The sequence below is a fragment of the Anomalospiza imberbis genome, chromosome 1 (genome assembly GCF_031753505.1).
Source record: "Anomalospiza imberbis isolate Cuckoo-Finch-1a 21T00152 chromosome 1, ASM3175350v1, whole genome shotgun sequence".
NCBI lineage: Eukaryota > Metazoa > Chordata > Aves > Passeriformes > Viduidae > Anomalospiza > Anomalospiza imberbis.
In genome coordinates, this window is record NC_089681.1 from 35,021,571 (window position 1) to 35,043,923 (window position 22,353).

Genomic DNA, 22,353 nt, shown 5'->3' on the forward strand with positions numbered 1-22,353 from the left:
TGGCTGCACTCTGAGGGACAGCACCTGCAGGGGTTCAGCAGAAGCAATTGATTCACAGCAAAGCAAGATACAGTTGAGAGCTTCCTTCCGCAGAACACAGCAGGAAAGGGGGGATGCTGCCTCCAGACAGACAGAATGACCATGATGGATGCTGTCTTGCTGTTATATGGCTCCTGTTGAGTGTGTGACCATGCTTTACTCTGGCTTTTTTCCTCTGATGAACACCTCATACAGAGCATAAAAGGAAAGATAAATACATGACAATTATAGAGATTATAAGAGGAAAGATAAATATATGACAATATCTCTCAGAATTTTAACCCAAACCAAATTTTCAAGCAGTCTTTTCCAAACAGCTATGAAGTGTGTAGATTTTTTGTAATCAAACAATGAAAAAGCACCCCATTTCAATAGCCTTCTTAGCAAAGCCAGATGGTAAAAAGATGATAAAGCAGAACAGAATACAGTAAGCTGCCATTTTCTGCAGGGGACTTTCCCTTCCTAATTAAAAATTACCTTCATTATTTCTTAACTAGCATGACTTTTTAAAACAAAATGATGGATAATTTAAATAGAAGCAGAATTTGTAAAATGGTTTGAAATATTCCTTAGAACATTTTTTTTCTACCTTTGACCACCTCTGAAGCACAAAAAAGCCTTCAGTAATGCAAGAAATCTGCTCCAGCTTTTATGTAAGTCAATGTCACTGACAACTGAGCAAGAAAGAAACCACAGTCAAGTCCTCACTTCAAAGCACTGTTTGGTTAAAGATGAATTACGTGACCTTTTGGCACTGTACAATGGAACAGAAGTCAAAGTTACCCAAATTCTTCCATGCTTTAAAGAAGTTCAGTCCCATATCTATGAGAAACTACCTCTGTGTTAGAATAGACCACACTTTCCAGAACATGTTTAAGCTAATAAAGTTTCATGGAAGCCTCAAAGAGAGCAGATAAGTCTTCTTCTGTTTGGGGACGTGGTGATAGTTTAGTCACTCTCTCCTGCAAGATGAAAGAAAAACTGGATTATAAATGGATACCAATAAAATTAATCAAACAGTCGGTGAAATATGTGTCTCTGTACTAACATCTTTCACAGGGAATTACAAAGTTTTGCAAAACAAGTAATCAAGTAATTAAATTGAAGCATCATCAACTGTACAGTACTTTCAAGAATATATAAGCTAAAATTCCCTGTAATTAAATACACAGAAGCAAGATGAGAATGCTGTTCAGTTTCAGAGTCAAGCACAGCAAACATGAGTCTTCTCCATCACAGATGTCAATACACTGGAGGACATTATCCCGAGAATATAGTCCATTTAAAAATTAATTTGCCAGACTGAACTAGGAGTTAGAGTTTTAGGGACTAAGACTTTCGAAATACTACATCTCTCAAGGCCCAGGAGCTGCTGTAAATGGGGAGAATAAACAGCACCTGTAAGTCAAACTCTGAAAAAGAGACACAGCAAGGGACAGTACAAAACTGCTTAATAAAGAGCCCGCACCTCAGAGTCAGAATACGAAGGAACTGTGGTTGGTCTTCATTTGGACACCGATTCAACAGAATGTTCAGGTGCTAAAGCCCCATTGACTGAAATGAAACTCAGGTATGTGCTTTAGTGCTCTGCTTGACAAAATAAGCACAAAGGCAAGGGCTGCAATTCAGAAAAGCCTTGTGCTACTGAGGATGAGGAGCTGCATTGGTGTAGGTACCCAGTTACTGCAGGAATACTCAGCTGAAAGGGCCCAACATCAGTGTACTCATACTGGTTATGATTAGAACTTTCATGTTTTCAACAACCTATGATTTTAACATTTACTGAAATACTGGGGAAAGTTAGAGATATCTGCAAAGACAGAGTCCAGGCCCACACTAGTAACACATTATCTTTAGATGAGGTGTGTTTTGGCAAGAGTTTCTTCTGCTGCAGCCTGTTTCAACATCTCCCTTGTGGAAGATGCTGCTCTCCAGCTTTACAGTTCCCCCTTTTTTCAATGTGGACAGTGGATATCATTTGCTGAGGTCCTTGCCTGAGGCGCAGAGTGAGACGCAGGGGAAGGGGCTCCCCCAGTGCCCTGCCTGGGCAGGAGGCTCAGCTGAGCCCCGCTGCGGCACTTTCCCCTGGCCCGCGACTGCGGGCAGGCTGGATGTGGTTATACAGCAAGCGAGGCCACTGCGCTGCAAAATCTACGTGAAACAGTGGTCTAGAGTGGTGAGAAGTCAGCTGTGGTATTCACAGCTCATAATCATGGTTAGCATGGCTTGTGAGGAGTCTGAAAAGTGCAGCTCTGTGTGCATTATTTTACCTACAGAAGAAGCTTTACTGGTGCTTAAGTAGCAGTCAAATGGTACCTCTTTCCCCATGGCTGACATCAGCGCTGCTACTCACAGAGATCCAGCCAAAGAGAATACTAAAATTCTTCTATGCAGTTTTGAAACCAAATGGAAAATTCAAACAGCACTAGGGCAGTAGTGTGTTGTTTTTTTCAGATTCATAACATGCAAAATATAACAACACAGTGCTCAAGTATTCATAAATTCATCATATTAGGACCATCTGGGCCAAAGCCAGTTTTGCAGCTCCGTGCACCAAGATGTCCAGATTTATCTGTAAAATCACACCGGGTGACAGGAGACAGCCAGCCTGACAGCCTGACAGACTGAAGCATTTCCCAGTTCTGTCGACAGAAGGCTGCAAACGGGTGCTCCTCCCGTATGCCTCGACACAGAGGCACCATCACTACCTCTGCACAAGCTTGCTGATATTTGCTGGTGCCCAGACAGCACCAGAGGCCCTGGCTCCCTCGGTCTGACTCAGTGCATTCCGGTCTTGTGCCAAGCCCAGCAGCTCCAGACTCACCACTGGCTCAGCCCCATTGTAGCTGCCTCTGGGACGTCTGCAGGGGGTGGGTCAGAGAACAGCCCTTCCATAATCTATTTTCAGTGCCCCCATCTCCTCTCAAACACCACCACCCAGCCATCTTGAACTTTGAGACAGCATCTTCTTTGCTAGAAAAACTGCTCTCTGTAAGTAAGATCAATTTCAATAACCTCACTTAAGAAGGGAAATAAAATTCTGTTTTAACTTCAAGCATAGACGTCTGTCCCAACAGAGTTCCCACCCCAAATCCCAGCAGTCAGATTACATTTTTCCCTGCAGCCTGCACTTCACAGTATGGAATATACTTGGCAAACTTTTTAGTGCTATCACCACTGCACCACATTGTTTTCCTGATGTGAATGAGCCATTGCTATATTACAAAGCAAACCTACTGCAAGAAGAAAAGCAAAGAAATTATACCAAAAAATAAACTGTATGGATTAACCTGTGGCTACTAACAGATTGTTAAGGAATACTGATACATTTGCATCATATTACATTTCATACAAAAAAAATAAGGGCAGAGAAATTATTAGGTCATCTCATTTTACACAGTACAATGAAACACCAATGCCATAAGAAGACAGAAAATCCCTTCAACATCTTTTGGTGAAGAACCCTTCCCCAGCTAAGCAAAACTTGAATTCAATATTTGTTTTAAAGAAACATGTTTATCAAAACATACCCTCCAAATGCCCCATAACAATGCATATGCATAACCTACTTCATGGGTGTGCAGAGACCTTAGTTTTCTTCCTGGCTTTGCCACTGCTCTGTTGTGTGTGATCCTAAGTAGTTGCACCTTTGTGTCACTTTCTCAGGTATAAAATAGGAATATTAATATTTACTGTTAATATAACTGTTCTAAGGTGTTCTGAGATTTATGAGTTAGAAGAATTATACAGCATCTGCTATAAAAAGTGAATAACCTTTTGGTCTAAAAAAATTTCACTTTCTCTGTAGTATATATTTCCCTTGCAACTTGGTGGGAACAAATACTAAGTCCATAGCATATGAATCAAACTGTCTTTTTACAAGGAAGATTCTGGATTTTGCTTTAAGAGTGGTGTGTTGCTTTTTGCAGTGTCTTTGTGGGCACTGAAACAATAAAGGGTATTACAAGTTTAATCTATATCATCCCAGGGGACCTTATTTCAAATTCTGATGGGGGTCAATGGAACAAAAAAGCCATCTGCGAAGAAAAATGCAACTTCTCAATATGGAAAGTTTAATGCAAAGTGAGTTTGATCATTCTTACCAGATAGCACTTGGTATTAAGGCTTTACCTACAGACCACCTGCACACATAATTAAGAGAGGTAGTTATGAAAAAGCAGTATCTACTACAAAGATCACAGGCCTATGAAAAACATCCTCTTTTTAAAAACTGTAACATTAAAAAAAACCCAAAGCAAACACTTAGCCCTTTTTTGTTTTTTTGTATCCATGTAAAAACTGCAGCATGCACTCCATCCCACTAAAAATAAAAACCTAAGCTGTGGAGTGAAACAAAATACAGTTGAGTATCTATAATTTTTTCAATTTAAATACTTTTCATGTAGGAATAGAAATAAAACTTGCTGGAAAAGAAGCACGTCTGTTTTTTTCCAAAATTTGTTCTATTTTATTTGACAAGAAAAGCTGTTTTGCTCTCTGTCTTACCTGAGGGAGAGTGCCTTTGACTAATGCAGGGATGTCTGCTTTGGAATAACCAATTGCAGCTAAGCCATCATCAACATTCAGATCAAATAGGAATTTCCGGAGTGTGTCTGCCAAAATAAGCCCCGCATCTTTGATTCTGGCAGTGCGGATGTCAGCTCCTAAAATAAGACATAATGCCTTGACTGTAGGGTGGAGAGAGCAGAGGAAGCCTGTCCTGGACTTAATTTAATCATAATATCAGCTGAATACATATCCATACATAACAGCCACTGCCCTAAAAGCAGTATGAAGTAAAAAGAGGAATCAGTCCTCATTTTACAGTTGGAATAGTTTGTGAAAGGTGAAATAAAACAAGATGAGAAGCATATTAACTGCTGCCAAAAAGACTAACTGCCACATGAGGTTAACTTCCTTTCCCTCTGTGCTTACAGGGAGAAGCACTTTTCAGTCTGACAAACTGCTGGGAGGAAAGCAGCTAATGCATGAACATCAGTGGTATTTATTTGTATGGACAGTGTGCCAAATGCTAACTTCATTTTAAGGCCTTGAGTTTGCTGACATCTAGAGGACTGTTCCGTTCAATTACACATTCACAGAGAGGACTACAGCATGTAGGCTGAAAAAGGCAGGAGACAGCAGGGCAGTATTCAGTGGGTTGAGTAAATTCTAAATTTATTGCTGTTTGAATATGTGCGGACTTGTGTAGGGTACTGTAGAACTGAATTGGAGGAACTGCTCTCTTTGAAACATCTACTGAACAGTAATGAAAACACCAATACAAAATGAAAGATTACAAATATTTCTTACAGAATAGCTCGTGTTCCCTTCTTCAATGAATGATCAAGGCTTAAAAGTAATAATAAAAGTATGTCCAAACAGGAGACCCAAGTTCCTCCATATGATTTCTTTCAAAGTAACCCAAGCTAAATTGGTTCTCTGTGTAACCTCAGTGATGTTACACCAGAACTATGTTAGGTCCAAGTGCCATACTGAGAGATGAGTAAGAGCAATACATAGCTACAGGAAAAATATCTTCTGTGATCCTCACACAGCTCAGTGTAACATTCAAAGGGAGTTAAGTGAACAGGAGACCTGCAAGTTCACTTGAAGAGCTCAGACATTCAGGTAGTAAGGTTGGCAGTAATGTAACAAATAATGTCTGGGAAAAACTGATAAATAAGATATGAGAGAATCTTGCACGAAGTCTTGTGATATTGGGGCTGTGCCATGAAGTCTGAGTTTATCCTGGATTTTGCTGTGGAGGGGTAACTGGGACATAAACCCACTATCTTCAGATAGTAAAGTAAAAGGGAAAGGGAGGAGGATAAAATATGACAGTAAATGTGATTGGCAGTTTTAAAGTATTGCTATAGCTCTAGTACTTTTTTTTTTGCTCAACCTAACCTAAAAGATACATCAGTCTTTGATTGCACTTAGAAAGTCTCTGGCCACATGCACACCTATTTCAACTGTTTAAGAATCCATCTAGGGAGGTATTAAGCTTTTTCTGGCTGTACCCAAATTCACAGCTGTACATACACACAACATAACTATTTAGTAATCTGCTTCATGTCATAAAATGCCTTCTTAGTCATTGCATTTGGCAACATGACAGATTTGAATCAGCTACTGCAGTCAGTTGGACTCTGGAGTGGACTCAGAAGTAAACACCCCAGATGGGAATTAATAAATTCAATTCCACGTGACATGTTTTCAGCAGAATCCCTTTCCAGCAAGGCACACAATGACGTAGTTAAAATTTCTACTGAGAAAATTAACACAACTTTTAGAGACAGAATTTATGGCAGAAGTTAATACCACAAAACCTAAAGGAACTGCTTTTCAGTCACTTGTTTTAAAATCAAGAGCCAGAGCTGAAATTGTCTGCTATGCTGTGCTGACCAGTTATCCAGACACATTTTGTTCAACTAATTTTAGTTGTGTGTTATTGCTGTAGGAACACAGATATTTATTAGCTCAGTATGAGATTCCAGCTAGGTTTGTGTTTTGGTTTTGACCATAGGCAGGACAGCATACTTTAGAGGAAGCCTGAGCAACCTCACAGACCGTTTATGAAATAAACAGAACTTTCACCCAATGTAGTTTTTCTGACCATGTTTTTACACCCTCTAAAAAATACTGTGGTATTTTCATTGTCTATATAAAAACCCCATTCTTTTTGAGATCCACAATGCTTTGAGATTACTTATACAAGCAAGTCACACATGTGACTGGACTGCTGTGACTTGCATACAGAAGGCTGACCATACAAGGGACTGAACACAATTTTTCCAAATACCAGGAGAGTTGACCTAACCACTTTTTCTCCACTCCCTGCATCGCTGTGCACGTGGCTGTGACTGCTCCTTAGCCAGCATGGGTATTAGCAGCAGTGTAGCCATGACACAAAACTTAGTGCAGGCAAAACCCCTGACCTTAGACAAATAAATTAGCTCAGTGTAGAGCCATGCTGCCACAGCTAGACTGCTAACAGCTCTGAGACTACATCACTGGAATCTGGTTTATTACATACAGTCATGCTGGAGGTATAATAAAGAGCTATCCTTTCTCTTAGGACACCCTTTGGTGATGGGCTGCACACATAAAAAGGCACTGTAGGACAAAATAACCTTTAAATGAGCTGTCAGCTTGCAGCATTCTCCTTTATTCTGCTAAAAAGCAGAAAAGGCCATTTTGTTCATTAATCTCTTTTTAGCCATTACATATGTGTCCACAGAAGAGCTACTCCAGGAAAAGCTTTCCCTTGGCATCAGCCACTGAGAAATTCCAACACCTACAAACAAGCTTACGCCTACATTAGAAAGACCAAAACCCACAGCTGTGTGCCACGGAAAAAAGAGCAGGAGTGATTCAGAGTATCACTGTTATAATTCACTGCCACAACAGGGAATTTGTTAGGGAAAATACTTCCTTTTAGCTAACAAATGCCCCTGAGTACTGGTTCACTTTGTGGTAACTGGTCTTCATAAAGTGACAAGAGTTGTGCCAATCACAGCTACTCTTGTTTGATTTACAATAGACCTCTAGTTAATTTCAGTTGTCCACTTTTCTAGACAAGAATCAGATTTCCCCAGCTTGCTCCTCTAATCACATCATTCAATATCAAAATTCAGCATTATTCTATCTAATTTGCATGACATCTAATTCCAGAATCTTGTTTTCTAAACTTAACCCCTCCCAACAACCAGTGACAACTGCTTGTACACAATTTTTTTTCAATCCCAGAATGTCATTTTGGAAAGAATTCCATTTGTACACGAGAACTGTACCCACAGAGATTCCTACCTAGAATCTCTGCAGCTTCTAAATGCCGTTCAGGATGTATCTGTGCTGTGAAAGCAAACACTGCTGGGGATGTCAGCACCACAGAAAGGCCATGCGGCTGGGGAAAAAAAAAAGAAAAAAAAAAAACCAAAATACATCAACAAGACATGTACTTTTAACTTCAATGGACTTTAATGCTCACTAATGACAGATAACAGATATTTGAAACCCCAAAAAGAAACAAGTTTTACCACTAAAGAGTGATCCACATTATAATCCTTTGGTTTGTAAGTTTTCACCAAACCAGAAATAGGGTAAGACATTCCATGGCTGGAACAGAGAGCAGAGAGAGAGTGGTTAGGGCAACTGTCCCGGTATTTGGAAAATTTGTGTTCAGTCCCTTTTGTGGTCGGTTTTCAGCATGCAAGTCTCTTCAGTACAGATACTCAGAAGGTATTGACAGATATGGTGTGGATATTAGGTACAGACAGCCCTCATCCCTCTGCACCTCAGGGACCTAGCTGGAAAAAACAGTACCTCCTTACTTTGTGAGTGTGAAGTTATATTACTTCACTGACTGAACTGAAAGATGTTCAGTTCCTACAGTAATGTAAATATGCCAAAAATATCATAGTCTGCATACCTATGTGTTCACACTGTCTGAGAAAAAGAAACTTTAATTTTAAGATATAATTAAAAGAGTAGACTTGCTCAAAGAAAAGGAATGAAAGGAAAGTCTCTGAAGGGAATGCCTGCTAATAACTTCTGCACACAATTCACTTTTAGGCTTTGCTTCTTTGAGATCTTCATCCAAATGAAACTATATTGCCTTGCAATACTAATTACAGCTCATTTCAGACTGCTGATTGCCTATCACACAGACAAACTTACAGATAATTGCATCAGTTCAAGAAAAACTCAAGATTACATCATTGCTGTCTCACTGCGGAGCAGCTGGCATGGAATCTAACATCTAAAATGTCATTAACTTTTTTACTCTTGTTTTTACTACCAAGGAAGGTAAAGAAGGCTGTGTTTTGTAATTCTCACGTGACTGGTTTTGAGTATCACAACCTAAGAATACACAATCCTTATACACATAAATGACAAGAGCCCATCAGTTTGTCACAACACACAGATCCTTCAGCATCACAGGCCAGGCCACAATCCCTTACTCTACATTCAGCAACAAGGGCAGCAACATCTTTGACAATCTGAAAGAAACACTAGCTATAAGCTGACCTCAGATGGGGTTACTATTTCTCTGTACTCACCAGAGATGAACACCAGCATTGCCAAAGCCAATACCAGCAAAAGCACTTGCCAGGTGCATGTTGGCTCTTGCTTCACGGTCTTCGGGGTTTCTGATGGCTCTGTGCACCATGGAGGAAAATGGTACCAATGAATTCACAAACAGATTGGTGATTCAGGAGGGAGAAGGAAGAGAGGGCTTCTTTATGGACAGATATACAAAAAAAATCTAAAAGATAAGCTGAGATAAAAATGGTGGAAATGGAATCAAGTCACGCTTCAATTAAAAAACAATCCCATATCTGGATCACTTAAAGTGTAACATACTGGTTCAGCGAAGGGCAAGCTTCCTTTCACTTTTCCAAAAAACAAATAAATAGAGTGAATTTAACCATATTTAATTCAGTGGTGAATTAGAAAATTCTAGTTAGAATCTCTGGTAATTCTGTGTATGGCTCCAGGATCAGCTCAGCTTTCTCACCATCTCATTAGGTGGTGCAGTATTCCCTGCCTCCCTATGCCTCAGGATCCTTGTGTAGTTTGACAGTAAGGAGAAAATGTCTCATGAATAGATTCCAAAGGAACAAAAACCAACTATTTTGACTCACTAGGTACTGTGAAAAGTTTTTTCAAAAAACCCCCACACTGATCTTTAATAGAAGTGCACATGGTATGCAAAAGCTGTAAACAGGCTAAAACTTTTTTGACAGGGATCAACACCAGCTCCCAGCCAAGGCAATACCTATTCTAAACTGAAGGTCTTCTAAGAATGAGGAGGTTTGAAATAAATGCATTCACACTTCTGCACATTCATAAGTGCATGTTATTACCTTCTTGATGGGTGTGCAACTATCTTAATTTACACTGAAGGCCACAGAAGTAAAATTAGCAGTATTTTATTCAGTTCGTTACATATACCCCATATACTGTCATAGAAAGGAGGTTCTTGAAAAAAATATGTAAATGCTGCTCCCAAATTAACGGAACAGCTTGAAATACCTTTATCTGAGGACTTCTGAAATAGATTCACAGAGGCATTAAAAAGCTACCTCCTCAAGACAAACTAGTAATCCCAATTTTACTTTGAATTTTATCTGAAAAATATTTTGCTTCATTTAAGAAAACTCCATGGTAGAAAACAAAAGCTTAATGTTGCGGCTTGCCCCATTCCAGCCCAACATTGACATTCTAGCAGGCACCCCTTTTGGGGCACTGTGGACTGAACACTCCGCAGGGCGGATGGCTGTTACGTGTGCCACCTTTTCAGATACTTAGCGACAAGGCGCAGAGCGTGCAGAGCCCAGACGTCGCTGACGGGGTTGCTGCCTTGGTAGGCTGGGCGGTTGATGGGGTTGGAGGGGCAGGGACGGCGCTGGTTGTACGGGAGAGCAGTGTACGATTCCAGGGCATGGCTAACAGAAAGATGGAGAAATCAATTATTTAAGGGGTAGAGCTCCCTTTTACTGCCCTGCTGTCCTTTGAATGCAGGTTCTTATTTATTTCTGGTGTCCAACAGTTGTTGAAACAAGAAATACAATCTCACAGACAGAGGAAGAACGCTGGGCTAACACTTCCAGAGTGTTCTTCCTCTCCAATAAATACACCAAAGGCATTCTAAACACAGTCAGTGCCTTTCTATCAGCTCACACCATGCCAAAGCCTGGTTGGACGCACCAACACCTGCAGTGTTTTTCACTGGAGAGGGCTGCACATGTGCAGTGAGTGCATTTCCTTTCTGTAGGACAGGAACCATAAGAGACTTTGTCATATCACAAATATCATATGGGTATGGTATTTAAGCTAAGTGGAACTGCCAATAGTCTCACCTCCCAGATACTCATGAATCTGACCATATAAAGAAGGGGCACTGCCTACATGGCTCTATTAAGATGAACAAAACTACAGACAAACCATTTTCACTGATGAACAAATGCCTTTTTTCCATTACAGACATTGCCAGGGTCCTTCACCACGCTTGAGAAGTCACAGTTTTATTACATATCGATTACTTTAATATACATAACACCCAGAAGCAAAGTAAGCTCTGGCTCTCCAAATAGACATGTCAATGCATTTTGTGCAGTTAAGCTGTTGGTTTAAGATTAATAGCATTTTGTGCCAAGTGAAAAGCAAACTGTGAGATTGGTTCCAAGATGACCATAGCTGGGTGAAGACCTGCTAGTATCTCACAAGCTTTTATGAATTTTTATTGACACATCATGACTTTTGTTGGAAAATTCTTATTCTCTATTCCCTGCCATGTCTGTGATTCATGAGAGATGCTATTACAATTGTGATTAATCATCTACCTCCATGATCCCTTAAAAAGGGACACTTGGGCTCTCTTCCCTGACAACAGCTATTCTGGAAGTAAAGATTTTCTCCAGTACACTGCTAAAACATTTACATTTCTGCAAATGCAGGATTTGTTTCCATACGTTCTGAAGGAGGCAGTGAAACTAAGGAAGAGGAAAGTCTGACAGAGCTCAGCTAAACAACAGCAGCAAACAGCAAACATTTGTGCTCTCAAATGTATTTTTTCTGCAATCATCACCGTAAAAATACAAAATTTAAATAAATTCAAGTAGCAGCCTATGCAGAAACTCACCAAAGCACATCAAATCCACTGTTGGCCACTATTCGTTCAGGCATGGACAGTGTGTGTAAAGGATCAATGATGCCTAATGTTGGCTTAATGGCTCTTGAAGCAATACCTGCAACGTGCAAAGGGAGCAAAATCAGTTAAACATGTTTTGCAACAAAATAGGACAAGATAAGCTTAATGTTCAAAACATGACAATAAGGAGGGAAAAAATATTTGAAACTATGAACATGAAAGCAAAGAGAGAGAAGGGAGGGTAGACAGTATTTATCAATGTAAGACTGATGATGAAGTTTCTCTAAAACAGTTACGTGATTTGAGACTTTTGCCTGAACTGGATTATACCAGACGACATTCTCTCTCTGTTTGCAACCCTCCCTGAGCAGCCTTGCAAAATGTCTGTGGCATCTGCAGTATTCTTAGATTTGTATCTTCTGTGGACAGTCAGAAGGCAAAACTGGTTTGTACCTGCAATCAGTTGTTATTGCCAATTGCTGTCTTCAGCATCTGTAATAACTATGTCCTTGTATTTTGGTTAAGGGTGCAAAGATGTATCTCTGAGAGAGACAGACAGACTGACTGACTGACGATGTATAGACTAGAAAACTCTTGAGCTATTGTCAAACCTCCTTAGCGCACACTCCTGGATCCCAAGTTCTGCAGACTGTGTGGCATATAAAATCCACATGTTTAGAATCAAAACCTTAAACAGCTATGAAGCTCAAGATGACATTTTAGCCTTACTCTTTATTTGCCAAGGATGAAAAGGCCAAAGGAAGACAGTGTCCCGCACTTGCACAGCATCCCAGGCCTGAGGTTTCCAAAGTCAGGAAAAGGAACATTTGGTTGCAATTACACAACAAAGAAACAGAAGTCTTAAAAGTAGAAAGAAAAATACAGAGGAAATAAGGAACAGTTGGTTGACCCTGAATATAAGTAGAAATTTCCTTTGCAATTAACATTTTCTGCCATTTAAGGACTTGAAAGATTTTAGTTTCCTGTTTTGCCTTCAAACTATAATCCACTGTATTACATAGGTATTTCATTATGTTAATATGATATAAATTTAATTAAAGGAGGAAACCTTTAAGCTTTTAAAATTTGCCTGTGGCTGTTGAATCAAACAAAATGACACCTGAAATGACATGCAGTATCCTTTCCTTTCAAGGCAGGGAAATAACAAAGACACTGGAAAAGCAATTGTCTTGAATAACACACAAAACCCCCCACAAAACAAACAAAAAACCCCAAAACAAAGAACCAAAATCCTCACCGGTTTTAACTTTTAGTTCTTTGAAGTCAAAAATGGCAACACCAGTGGTTTCACTTCCAGTGCCAGATGTTGTAGGAACTTAAAGGAAGAATGGGGATAACAACAAATAATAAGAAATATATAATACTGCCATTTAAATAATAAAACCTCAACAGTAACACCACCCAAAACACAGCGCCCAGGAAATCTTGGAGGTATTCCTGATCCAAAGCCAACAGATCAAAGGGAAACTGCTACTTTGATCTCTTTTCTCAGTAAAGGAGTCTAGCTGAGCTAAACAAGACAAAGAAATGATAAAACCTCTTATTTTACCTTCCCTGAATTAAACAGCTAAATGACTGCTGAATACAACTAGAGGAGAAGTTAGCCCAAAGGAAGCTGAAATCAGTCACAGTAAACTGATTTCAGTAGAAGTGTCAGAGAGTGTAGAATGACCCACCTTCCCCTTGCCCCAACTCTCTACACACTCCCCTCATGCTTTACCTGCAATAAGTGGCTTGAGGGGTACAGTGACCGGCTTCCCCTTCCCAATAGGAGCATTGACATAATCCAGGAATTCTGATGAAGGGCTGGCTGCATACAGATTGGCAGCTTTACAGGTGTCTATTACAGACCCACCTCCAACAGCAACATAGGCATCAAACTCTCCCTTTTTAGCAAATTGAATGGCATCCAGGAAACTTAGGACACAAGAAAGATTTTCCAATTAGTCAGGATAAAACCAGTACACAGGGAAACTAACTATTAAGACCAGCATGCAGGCCCCAAGGAGGTGTTCAAAAAAGCCATATGGAATCCTGTAAAGGCCCAGGCACTACTTGGAGAAATGCACTGTCAGAAGCAAATTGTACCTTTGGTCTGTTGGCTCCACACGGACATTATCATACATTTGAAAGCTTATACCATATTTCGCCAAGGAATTCAATACTGCATTTACAGGAGGGAGTTTGGAGAGGTTTTTATCTGTCATCAAACAAACTCTTCTAGCACCAAGATTCTGCAGGTCCTACAATAATGAATTGAAAAACCAAACAACTGGTATAAAATCATACACTTCACTATTTAAACACTAATCCAAATCAACGGAACCATTTGATAATAATAAACCCCTCACTTAAAAATAGTTGGTTATTGCAAAACTTTTAAAACCATATCAGCTGAAGAAAAAGAGCATTAACCACAAACATGTAGAATACAGAAAGCAGAATAAAATTTAAAGCTGCCAAATTTATATAGTTGAAGAAAACAAAAGTTGTTGAACCACATGGAACCATTTTAAACAATAGTAAAACATAAAACATTTTAAAAAATATTTTTTCTTAAATTCCTGTGAGAGTAAAAAGGGCCTTTTCACAGACTGTCTCCATTAACTGCCTACCAAAGCACAGCATTATAATATTGAAAATGTAATGAAAAAAGATAGTGATAAAAAGCACACTGGAACAATATTCTCAGGTGCGCCATCTCACACTGCTGAAACAAAAATTCTACACTTCCACAGGGCAAGCTGAGAACTGAATGAATATCTAGCTAATTTAATAGAAAGTCTCTGAATTAATGAGCGCTAGAAAGATGAAAGCAATCTTGAGAAAATCCTGGTGAGTCAGAAGGATTCAAAACTTGCTGAATTAAATTCCCTGTCAGAGAAAAACATTGTTGCATACTTGCAGCAAAGTATCAATGACCCAATTATCCCCTAAGCTGCATTTCATATACCACAGCACCACTGATGCACCACGCTTCTGTTCTTCAACCAACAGTATGCTCCGACCTTTTTGCTCCTTTTGATACACTGGACCACACAATATATCAGCATTCCTTTATTAAGTGGATTGATAGCACTAGCAGCCCTTCAGAAAATAACTTTTTCCCAGTGATGGACTTACACCACAGCAGCTTACCATGCCAATCTCTTTCGTAACTCCTTCTCCATATCGGATGTTTGAAATGGCCATCTAAAAAAAAAAAAAAGAACATTTCCTTTTCTCATCAAAAATAGCATCTGGCCTTACTCATTCAAAGTGAAATATAAATATTTGATAATGTAAATATTTGTTAAAGGCCATATTTTTCAAGAAGTATTGTTTGCACAACTTGTAAATGAAACATATTTTATTATTAAATCTACCTCAAATGCATAGTCTGTATTCCCCAAGGTGGGCTGTCCAGGAACTGGAATAGAAATAAAACAGTAGAATTAGGAAACAGTAAGTTATTTCAATCTGTTTCTCAGCTCTAGAGTTGACAGATTCCCTTGCTTTTAGAATCACTAACTTATTTCCACAGGTCATCTCAGCTTGTCTGGATAACAGTTACCCATTTCATCCTTTGCTGTTAATGAGATTAAATGATCCAAATACTTGATCTGTCTCATATAATTCAACAAAACAAGTGAGTTTTCCAAGTTCTTTCAAGAATTAAGTATTTTTTTATAAAAACTGAATAAATTGGCAGGAAGGTTGCATGACAGTTTGTTTGCAGTCTACAAAGACCAGAATAGCCCATAAAAAAGTAGATCTGAGTATGTGTAGAGCACTCAGGCTGCTCCATACAAGCTGAGAGGTGCTAGAAATGCGTAGGGGCTACATGATAACATTCAGAACAATGTTTAAGACAAATTCATGAGACATCCTCTTTATGCACCTGGATAGAGAACACCTGATGTATACATGGGAGCAATACTAACAGGTGTTGACAATTTTTACTTCTGCCTAGTCCTGAACTTGCAGGTGAAACAGAATTATTTGCTAAAAAATTACTGTATGCACTGTTAATAATAAATAAGAATCAGTGTGTTACTATTAACTTTAATTAGAAGATATTTTTAAGGATAGTATTTCAGTCATAGCTTCTCTCTGCCATGTCATTTTTGCATGAATTATCACAAAACTCAATTTTTGGCATATTCTGATTTTGCCAGAGAAGCAAACTGCATCAACTGAAATTGCCCATTCTTCTCCAAGAAAACACCAGGCGAAGCATTCTGCTCTTCCTGCTGGAGTCATGCCTTGCGTCTGCTCTATTAATTGAAAAGACACAATTTGGATTCCAATCCAATGAGTGAAGCCACAAAAATGAGGCTTACAGACACGCTGGGGGGCACTGAAGCACTGACCCACAACAGTAACAGATAGATGTATTAAAACCCTTTATGTTCTTCCTATTCAAGCACCGGCCAGCTGCTATCAGCTCTTTCACTGCCACCTCTTGCCAGGCTGTACATGTTTGACCTCTCCTGGAGCTGGAGTCTGCTGTACTTTCTTTCAGTCATTAATTTGACATGCTAAGGACATGTCCGAACCATTTACTCTCTTGCTTTCTGATAGTATAATAGACAACCTGCTGTTACTTAACTTAACTTTCAGGGCAAATTTTACTGAGTTCAAAAACTGCACTATTTCCTTGAACACTGCGAAGAAACATAAAGAAGTTTGGTTTTTTCTCAGCTATAGTCACTGATCAATGAATTCCTACTATTTAGAGATGTACTGAACTGATGTAATCTTGCTATGCTATAGACTCTATTGCTGCCTAAAACTTTCAGAGAGGGTTCTTAACTCAGGCTTCAGTTTAGCAAGAGCTTAGTTTGAATTGACTGAGTACGTCATCAAGCAGACAAGCAAAAGAATGAAATTCTATTTCTCAGCTGCACTATTGTCTTGCTGTACGGATGGTCTTGGGCAAAACAAGTATCTGAACATATAAATAGCTTTTCCATATGTAAAATGACAATGTGAATTCTTTAAGAAGTGTTCTAAGCATGTGAAACCATGCTACTTACACATTACTGAAATTATGACCCAAACCACTACCAACAATCTGGAGACTGAGAGATATTCTTCCAGCCTCCCTACAGAAACTCCTCCTAGGGTGACTTGGGTAAGTCAGCGCAGCTCCCCTGCTCACAGACCACAATCCTTGCCTAAGTGAGCAGCGTTCTTGGGACTGACTGTATAAAAAGCCTATGGAGATTTTATTCCCCAGGCCAACACACACCTTTGTGAAAGGCTACTTTTTATCCATACAGATTCCCGTTTCTCTTCTGATGTAAGCTGTGTGTATCCAAAAGCAGATCTAAAGCTGAGATGGTTCAGGTGATGACAGATAGAGCAAAGTTCAGATCAGCTGGCCCCACGGTATGGGGAGGGAGGAGACAGGAGGCAGTAACTATGGTTTATGTGGGAGCAGTGACGCTCTCCAACAACCACCACCATTGTACAGCGGCAAAATAACAGGCTGTTTACCTTCTCCTTTAGATTGTTCCTTCCCACCTGGTACCTGCGCCCTCTGCCCAGGTTGTGTGGATACATACAGCCATCTGCAGGGCCATGGCCTCCTACAGAATTATTTTGGACAAACAAATTAAGCCTTACCTTGGCAATAAGTGTGGCCATGGCTCGGGCACCGACAACTAGTTAAAATGTTAAAAAAAAAAAAGAGTTATGGTTAAAAGGGGGAAACTAAAGCAGAAAACTAAAGCTTTACGTCCTAAAAGTCTCCCGTAAACACCCCTTCCAAAGGCCTGCAGCTGAGCCCGGCGGTGTGCAGCGGGAGCGGACACGGGAGGGTTCGCAGGGGCGGAGCGGCCGCCGCTTTTCGCGTCCCAGACGCGGCCCCGGCCCCGGCCCCGGCCCCGGCAGGGACCCCGGCACTCACGCTGCCCGCTCCAGCTGCCGCAGCAGGCGGGACACCCGCGCTCGCCCCGCCGCCATCGCCCGGATCTTGGACGGCGGGGACGGGGCCCGGGACGGGGACGGGGCCGGGCCGGGCCGGCGGCAGCGCCTCCTCCCGGGACAGCGCCGCTGCCCGGCCCCGCACACGGGTGTCCCAAACAGGGACAGGGCCAGGCGAGAAGTGCCGCATTCAGCACCCCCAGCCCACGGTCCCGCGGTGCCCCTTGTCAAAACCCAACTCACGCCTGTTTTAAGGCAAATGAAATCTGGTTGCTAAAACAAGACAGCACAGAATACCAGTGAAGAGCGACTAAAATCTAATTAGGACTGAGTGTGTGTTGTATATTTGTCACAGAAAAATACTGAAAGTAATGGAATTGCAAAATGAAATTAATAAAAAACCTCCATGGTCCTAAATGTAAGTGAAATACTTTTCCAACTCTTCAGTTGTGCCCAGTGACAGGACAAGGAGGAATGGTCATAAACTAAAACACAAGAAGCTTCACCTTAGCATGAAGAATTTCTTCACACTGAGGGTGGCAGAGCACTGGAACAGGCTGCCCAGGGAGGTCGTGGAGTCTCCCTCTCTGGAGACATTCAAAATCCCCCTGGAAAAAAGCTCCTGTGTCACCTGCTCTAGGCAACCCTGCCTTGGCAGGGGCCTTAGAGAAGATCATCTCCAGAGGTCCCTTCCAACCATGACAATTCTGCAATTCTATGAAATCATGGTAAATTACAGTGCAGGACAGATCAAAATTTTATAACCAAATTTTTAAGTTGTAAGCTATGCTGCTTAGCTGCCAGCAGAGTAGAATACCAGTACTGAGAAAAGGAAACATTGCATTCTGACAAAAAAAAGCATGATTCTTCTAATGCAACACATGTAAGTATTTTACCCTTGAATACTCTTTATGTTTTACTACATGGTCTTTAAGGCCCCTTCCAACCCATACCATTCAATGACTCTATAAGCAGATCACATGATCCTAAAACTCATGATTTTGCAAAGTGCTGAGCTTGGGAAAGCTGGCTAGTGGCTTGCTGAGGCCCCTACATGAAACTGCAAAACCTTTATCCATTTGTGAGAGCCAGAAGGTGGCAACACCACAGAAGCACCTGCACCTCTGCTCAGGTGACCACTTTGCTGCTGGAGATGAACACACTTCATGGGATTTTGGTGGAGAAAACTGACCAGTAGCCTTGTGAGCAGCACAGAATTCTCATCAGGCGTGTTTATGTATGGGAAAAGAGCCCACCTCTCTGGCTAAGTATGTACAAGGTGTGCCCTATGGAAATGCCTGGAAGATCTGAGGTCTGGAACGTCTCTCTGTAACAACCTTTCCCATCTATCCATGTTTGTTGCCCCTAGTTTCCCTTGCTACTTAACACTGAAGGGTTGACAACAGAGGGTTGTGCCCACAAGACCATTCCTGCCACTGACAAGTTCAAAGCAGCCTGCAGTGCTGCAGACAGCTCAGCACATGGGCAAGAAGCACTAGAGAGGCAAAGAACATGCCTTATGCAAGCCCCACAGGCTGGGCAGTGGTCAGTCCATCAATGCCATCCAGGCTCCAAGGTGTACAAACCCCTTCTGCCCTCAGCACTCCCCTACACAAAGGTTTTGCTTTCTGATACTTCTTACTGAAGCTGCCATCCTAACTGCAGTGCTACAGAACAAGAAGAAAACTGCTTAAGTCACCCAGCTTTTCCAAAAATTCATTTGCAGTGAGGCATTACAATGTCATTAACCACTAAAAACCTCAAAGTTGGAAAACCTAATTTAATTGAGATTACTAAAACTTGTTTTACTAACTTTCTTACCAGGAAACAGAATCTTCCCTGTAGCTAAACCACACATTGAAACAGCAGAATTTTTTTTCTATTTCAAGTGTATATGTGACATTACAAAGTTCAAGAGTAATGGGAAGAAGTCTCAAACAATTTCTACTACCTGCTCTCAAACTGCTACGTAAACACCAAGATTATTTCTATAAAATGATGGATTACTGTTACTACAGGGAGAAATTTAGGTTTTAACCTGTAAAATACAAACATTTTTCTGCTGAACTCAATGGCTGTTCAGCAGCTTTGACTTCCTTTTTTCTGCAAAATGCTGCAGAAAATCTGTACAATTTCTTAGGCCCTGCAATAAATCGTACAGTAAGTTTCCATGTTCCTTTTGGAACCTGAATACCACAGAGTTGAGCGGCAGAAGTTGACTTACAGAGCAAGAGCTCCACCGTCAGGCCACTTGCCCAAGGCAGAGAGCAGCAGCCACATCCTTTAACTGGACCTGTGGCTGCAGCTCCATCAAAACTCCAGGTCACATCCACGGTCCAGTCCCAGCTACCTGAAAATGGGACAGCTTTGCTCAGCTTTTTTCCTGGCAGAAATGCTGCAGACTAACTGTGAAGCGACATTACCTGTGAAACAAGTCACTCTGACACCCCCAGACTGGGGTGAACCGGGGCACCCTTCTCCCTTCACAGGACACCGATTTCCCTTGGATGGAGAACACAGCCCTCCTTGTCTACCAGCTAAGAGCCAAACGCAGGATGTTTTAGAAAGGTCAGAAGGCATTTATTGACAGATACTGTATGAATAGAGCACCGGGCAGGAGGCTGGCAGCGACAGTCCCTTCCCACGCCTCGGTGGGCATCCCCAGCCCGTGCTGCACACTGTCTCTCACGCCTTCTTTCTCCTGCTCCTGCCGGTGCCACCGCCCGCAGCCTTCTGCTGCTGCGGCTGCCGCCGGGCCCCGCTCTTCTTGCCGCTGCGCCCAGGCCGCTGCTGCCGGCGGCCGCGCTTGCCCCGCTTCGACTGCTTTTTGCCCTTGTTGGCAGCGGCCGCCTCGGCTTCCTCCTGCCGCAGCTGCTTGTTGACGGCGCGGGTGATGTCGAGCACCGGTTTCTTGCTGCCCATGTCCCGCAGCAGCTCCAGCTGCCGGCTACGCTCGGCCGCCAGGTTGCCCAGCAGCGGCTCGAAGCGGCGCTTCTTGCCTCCGCTGCGGGACGGCGGCTCCGCCGACTCCTTCGGCAGGCGCGGCTGGAAGCGGCCGAGCGAGGCGGTGGAGACGCGGGCGACGCGGGCGACCCGGCGCAGCTCGTCGCGGTCCTGGTGGCCGGTGGGGTGCAGGGGCGCGGCGGGCACGGCGCTGCCGGCGCGGTGGGCTCGGGCCAGGTTGCGCAGCCGGTTCAGCTCGTTGCGCGCCACCCGCTCCCGCTTCTCCCGCCGCAGCCGGGCGAACTGGTCCTCCTCGGGGTCGGCGCCCGCCGGCACCTCCGCCAGCCAGGCGCGGGACGGGTCTCCGCCCGCCCGCCGGTAACCCCAGCGCCGCCGCCACTCCTTGGCCTGCTCGTCCCACACCAGCGAGGTTTTCTTCTTGCGGCGGATGCCCTTCAGCCGCGCGAACTGCTCCCAGCGCGTCGGCGGCCGCGGCTTCGGCGGCGGCTTCTCCCGCGGCAGGCGGAACGTGGGCTCGGGCAGCTGCGCCACCAGCGGGCCCCCGGCGCCGCCGGCGCGCTCGGCCGGCAGCTCCCAGAGCCGGGACACGAGCAGCTGCGCGTTGTCGCGGGCCAGCGCCTGCAGCAGCGCCTCCCGCCGCGGGCCGGCCCCGCGCAGCGCCGCCGCCGGCGGGGGGTTGCGGTCCACGGCCAGCAAATTGCCCAGGTCGTACTCCAGCTCCAGCTCCTTTTCCACCGTGATGCTCCGCCGCTTCTCCGCCTCCTGCTCCTCGGCGGCCGCCAGCACCGCCTCCACCCGCACGGCCGCCATGGCAGCGGCTCCACGTGCGAGCGGCGCCGCCGCCGCTGCCCCGGAGTGCGGCAAAGCTCCGCCGGGTCAGCGCGCCGGAACCGCCGGCCCGCCGCCGCCGTGCCCTTGGGGCGGGACGGGCGCAATGCCCGCCGGGAGATGTAGTCCCGTCGCGCCCCCCGCCAGAGGGAGCCGTGGCTCCCCGCTGACCCGCGGTCTGCCACAGAACCCCTGGTTTGCCCGGGGACCCGCCGCCGTGGCTTATGGACATGCCCTTCCAGTCACAGAATCACATAATCAATTAGGCTCGAAAAGCCCTCTGAGGACATCAAGTCCAAACTGTGACCAAACATCACCGTGTCAACTGGAGCAGGAAACTGAATGCCGCGTCCACTCTTCCATTAAAAACCTTTAGGGACAGTGACTCCACCACCTCCCTAGGCAGCCCATTCCAGTGTTAATCACCCTTTCTGTGAAGAAATTATTTCTAATACTCAACCTGAACCTCCCCTGGTGCAGTTCAAGATTATATCCTCTTCCCTGTCACTAGTTGCCTGGCAGAAGAGGCCAGACCCTACCTGGCTACAACTTCCTCTTTCACCTAGTTGTGGTGAAGGATAAGATCACCCCTGAGCTTCTTCTCCAGGCAAAACAACCCCAGCTCCCTTGGCCGCTCCTCATGGGACTTCACCTTCCGGACCCTTCACCTATGATGCTGATGATCACCAATGATACTGATGAAATCCTCTGTGACCCCCAAGCTGGGGTTGTGTGGGGTTCAGGGTGGCCCCAAATCTGTCCTCTGCTGCCACCATGAGTAGTGCTGAGGTGGAACATACGTGGGAAGACTCAGGACATGAGGGGAGGCAAATGCCAAAAGCAGAGTGGTAGGACCATTGTAGAGTCAATGGGGCCCTGCAGCTTGCCTTGCCTTTGCCTGCACTAGGGACGTGCTATGGAATCCAAACACT

General features: G+C 43.4%; 2 protein-coding genes across 2 annotated transcripts; both read right to left on the minus strand.

Moving 5' to 3' along the window:
* Positions 1-743: 743 nt before the first annotated feature.
* Positions 744-17,699, minus strand: ADHFE1 (alcohol dehydrogenase iron containing 1). Its single transcript, XM_068187595.1, has 14 exons — positions 17,613-17,699; positions 17,330-17,367; positions 15,085-15,128; positions 14,858-14,911; positions 13,808-13,962; positions 13,440-13,636; positions 12,957-13,034; positions 11,690-11,795; positions 10,341-10,493; positions 9,105-9,203; positions 8,082-8,160; positions 7,852-7,948; positions 4,546-4,703; positions 744-1,001 (listed from the first exon to the last, which is right to left on the minus strand). Exons 1-14 carry the CDS (start codon positions 17,666-17,668, stop codon positions 918-920), a joined length of 1,398 nt encoding a protein of 465 aa, XP_068043696.1. The 5' UTR covers positions 17,669-17,699; the 3' UTR covers positions 744-917.
* A 2,488-nt stretch (positions 17,700-20,187) lies between these two features.
* On the minus strand, positions 20,188-21,483 carry RRS1 (ribosome biogenesis regulator 1 homolog). Its single transcript, XM_068187626.1, has one exon. It carries the CDS (start codon positions 21,401-21,403, stop codon positions 20,315-20,317), a length of 1,089 nt encoding a protein of 362 aa, XP_068043727.1. The 5' UTR covers positions 21,404-21,483; the 3' UTR covers positions 20,188-20,314.
* Between the last annotated feature and the right edge of the window lie 870 nt (positions 21,484-22,353).

Bases quoted from the DNA above. Each gene is read 5' to 3' on its own strand.
- ADHFE1 (XM_068187595.1), bottom strand. From the start codon at position 17,668: ATGGCGGCGGGGCGAGCGCGGGTGTCCCGCCTGCTGCGGCAGCTGGAG. The intron at 15,129-17,329 runs GTAAGGCTTAAT...TTTCTATTCCAG, and splicing joins TGGCCACACTTATTGCCAAG to TTCCTGGACAGCCCACCTTG. The intron at 7,949-8,081 runs GTAAAACTTGTT...TTTTTTCCCCAG, and splicing joins ATGTGGATCACTCTTTAGTG to CCGCATGGCCTTTCTGTGGT.
- RRS1 (XM_068187626.1), bottom strand. From the start codon at position 21,403: ATGGCGGCCGTGCGGGTGGAGGCGGTGCTGGCGGCCGCCGAGGAGCAG.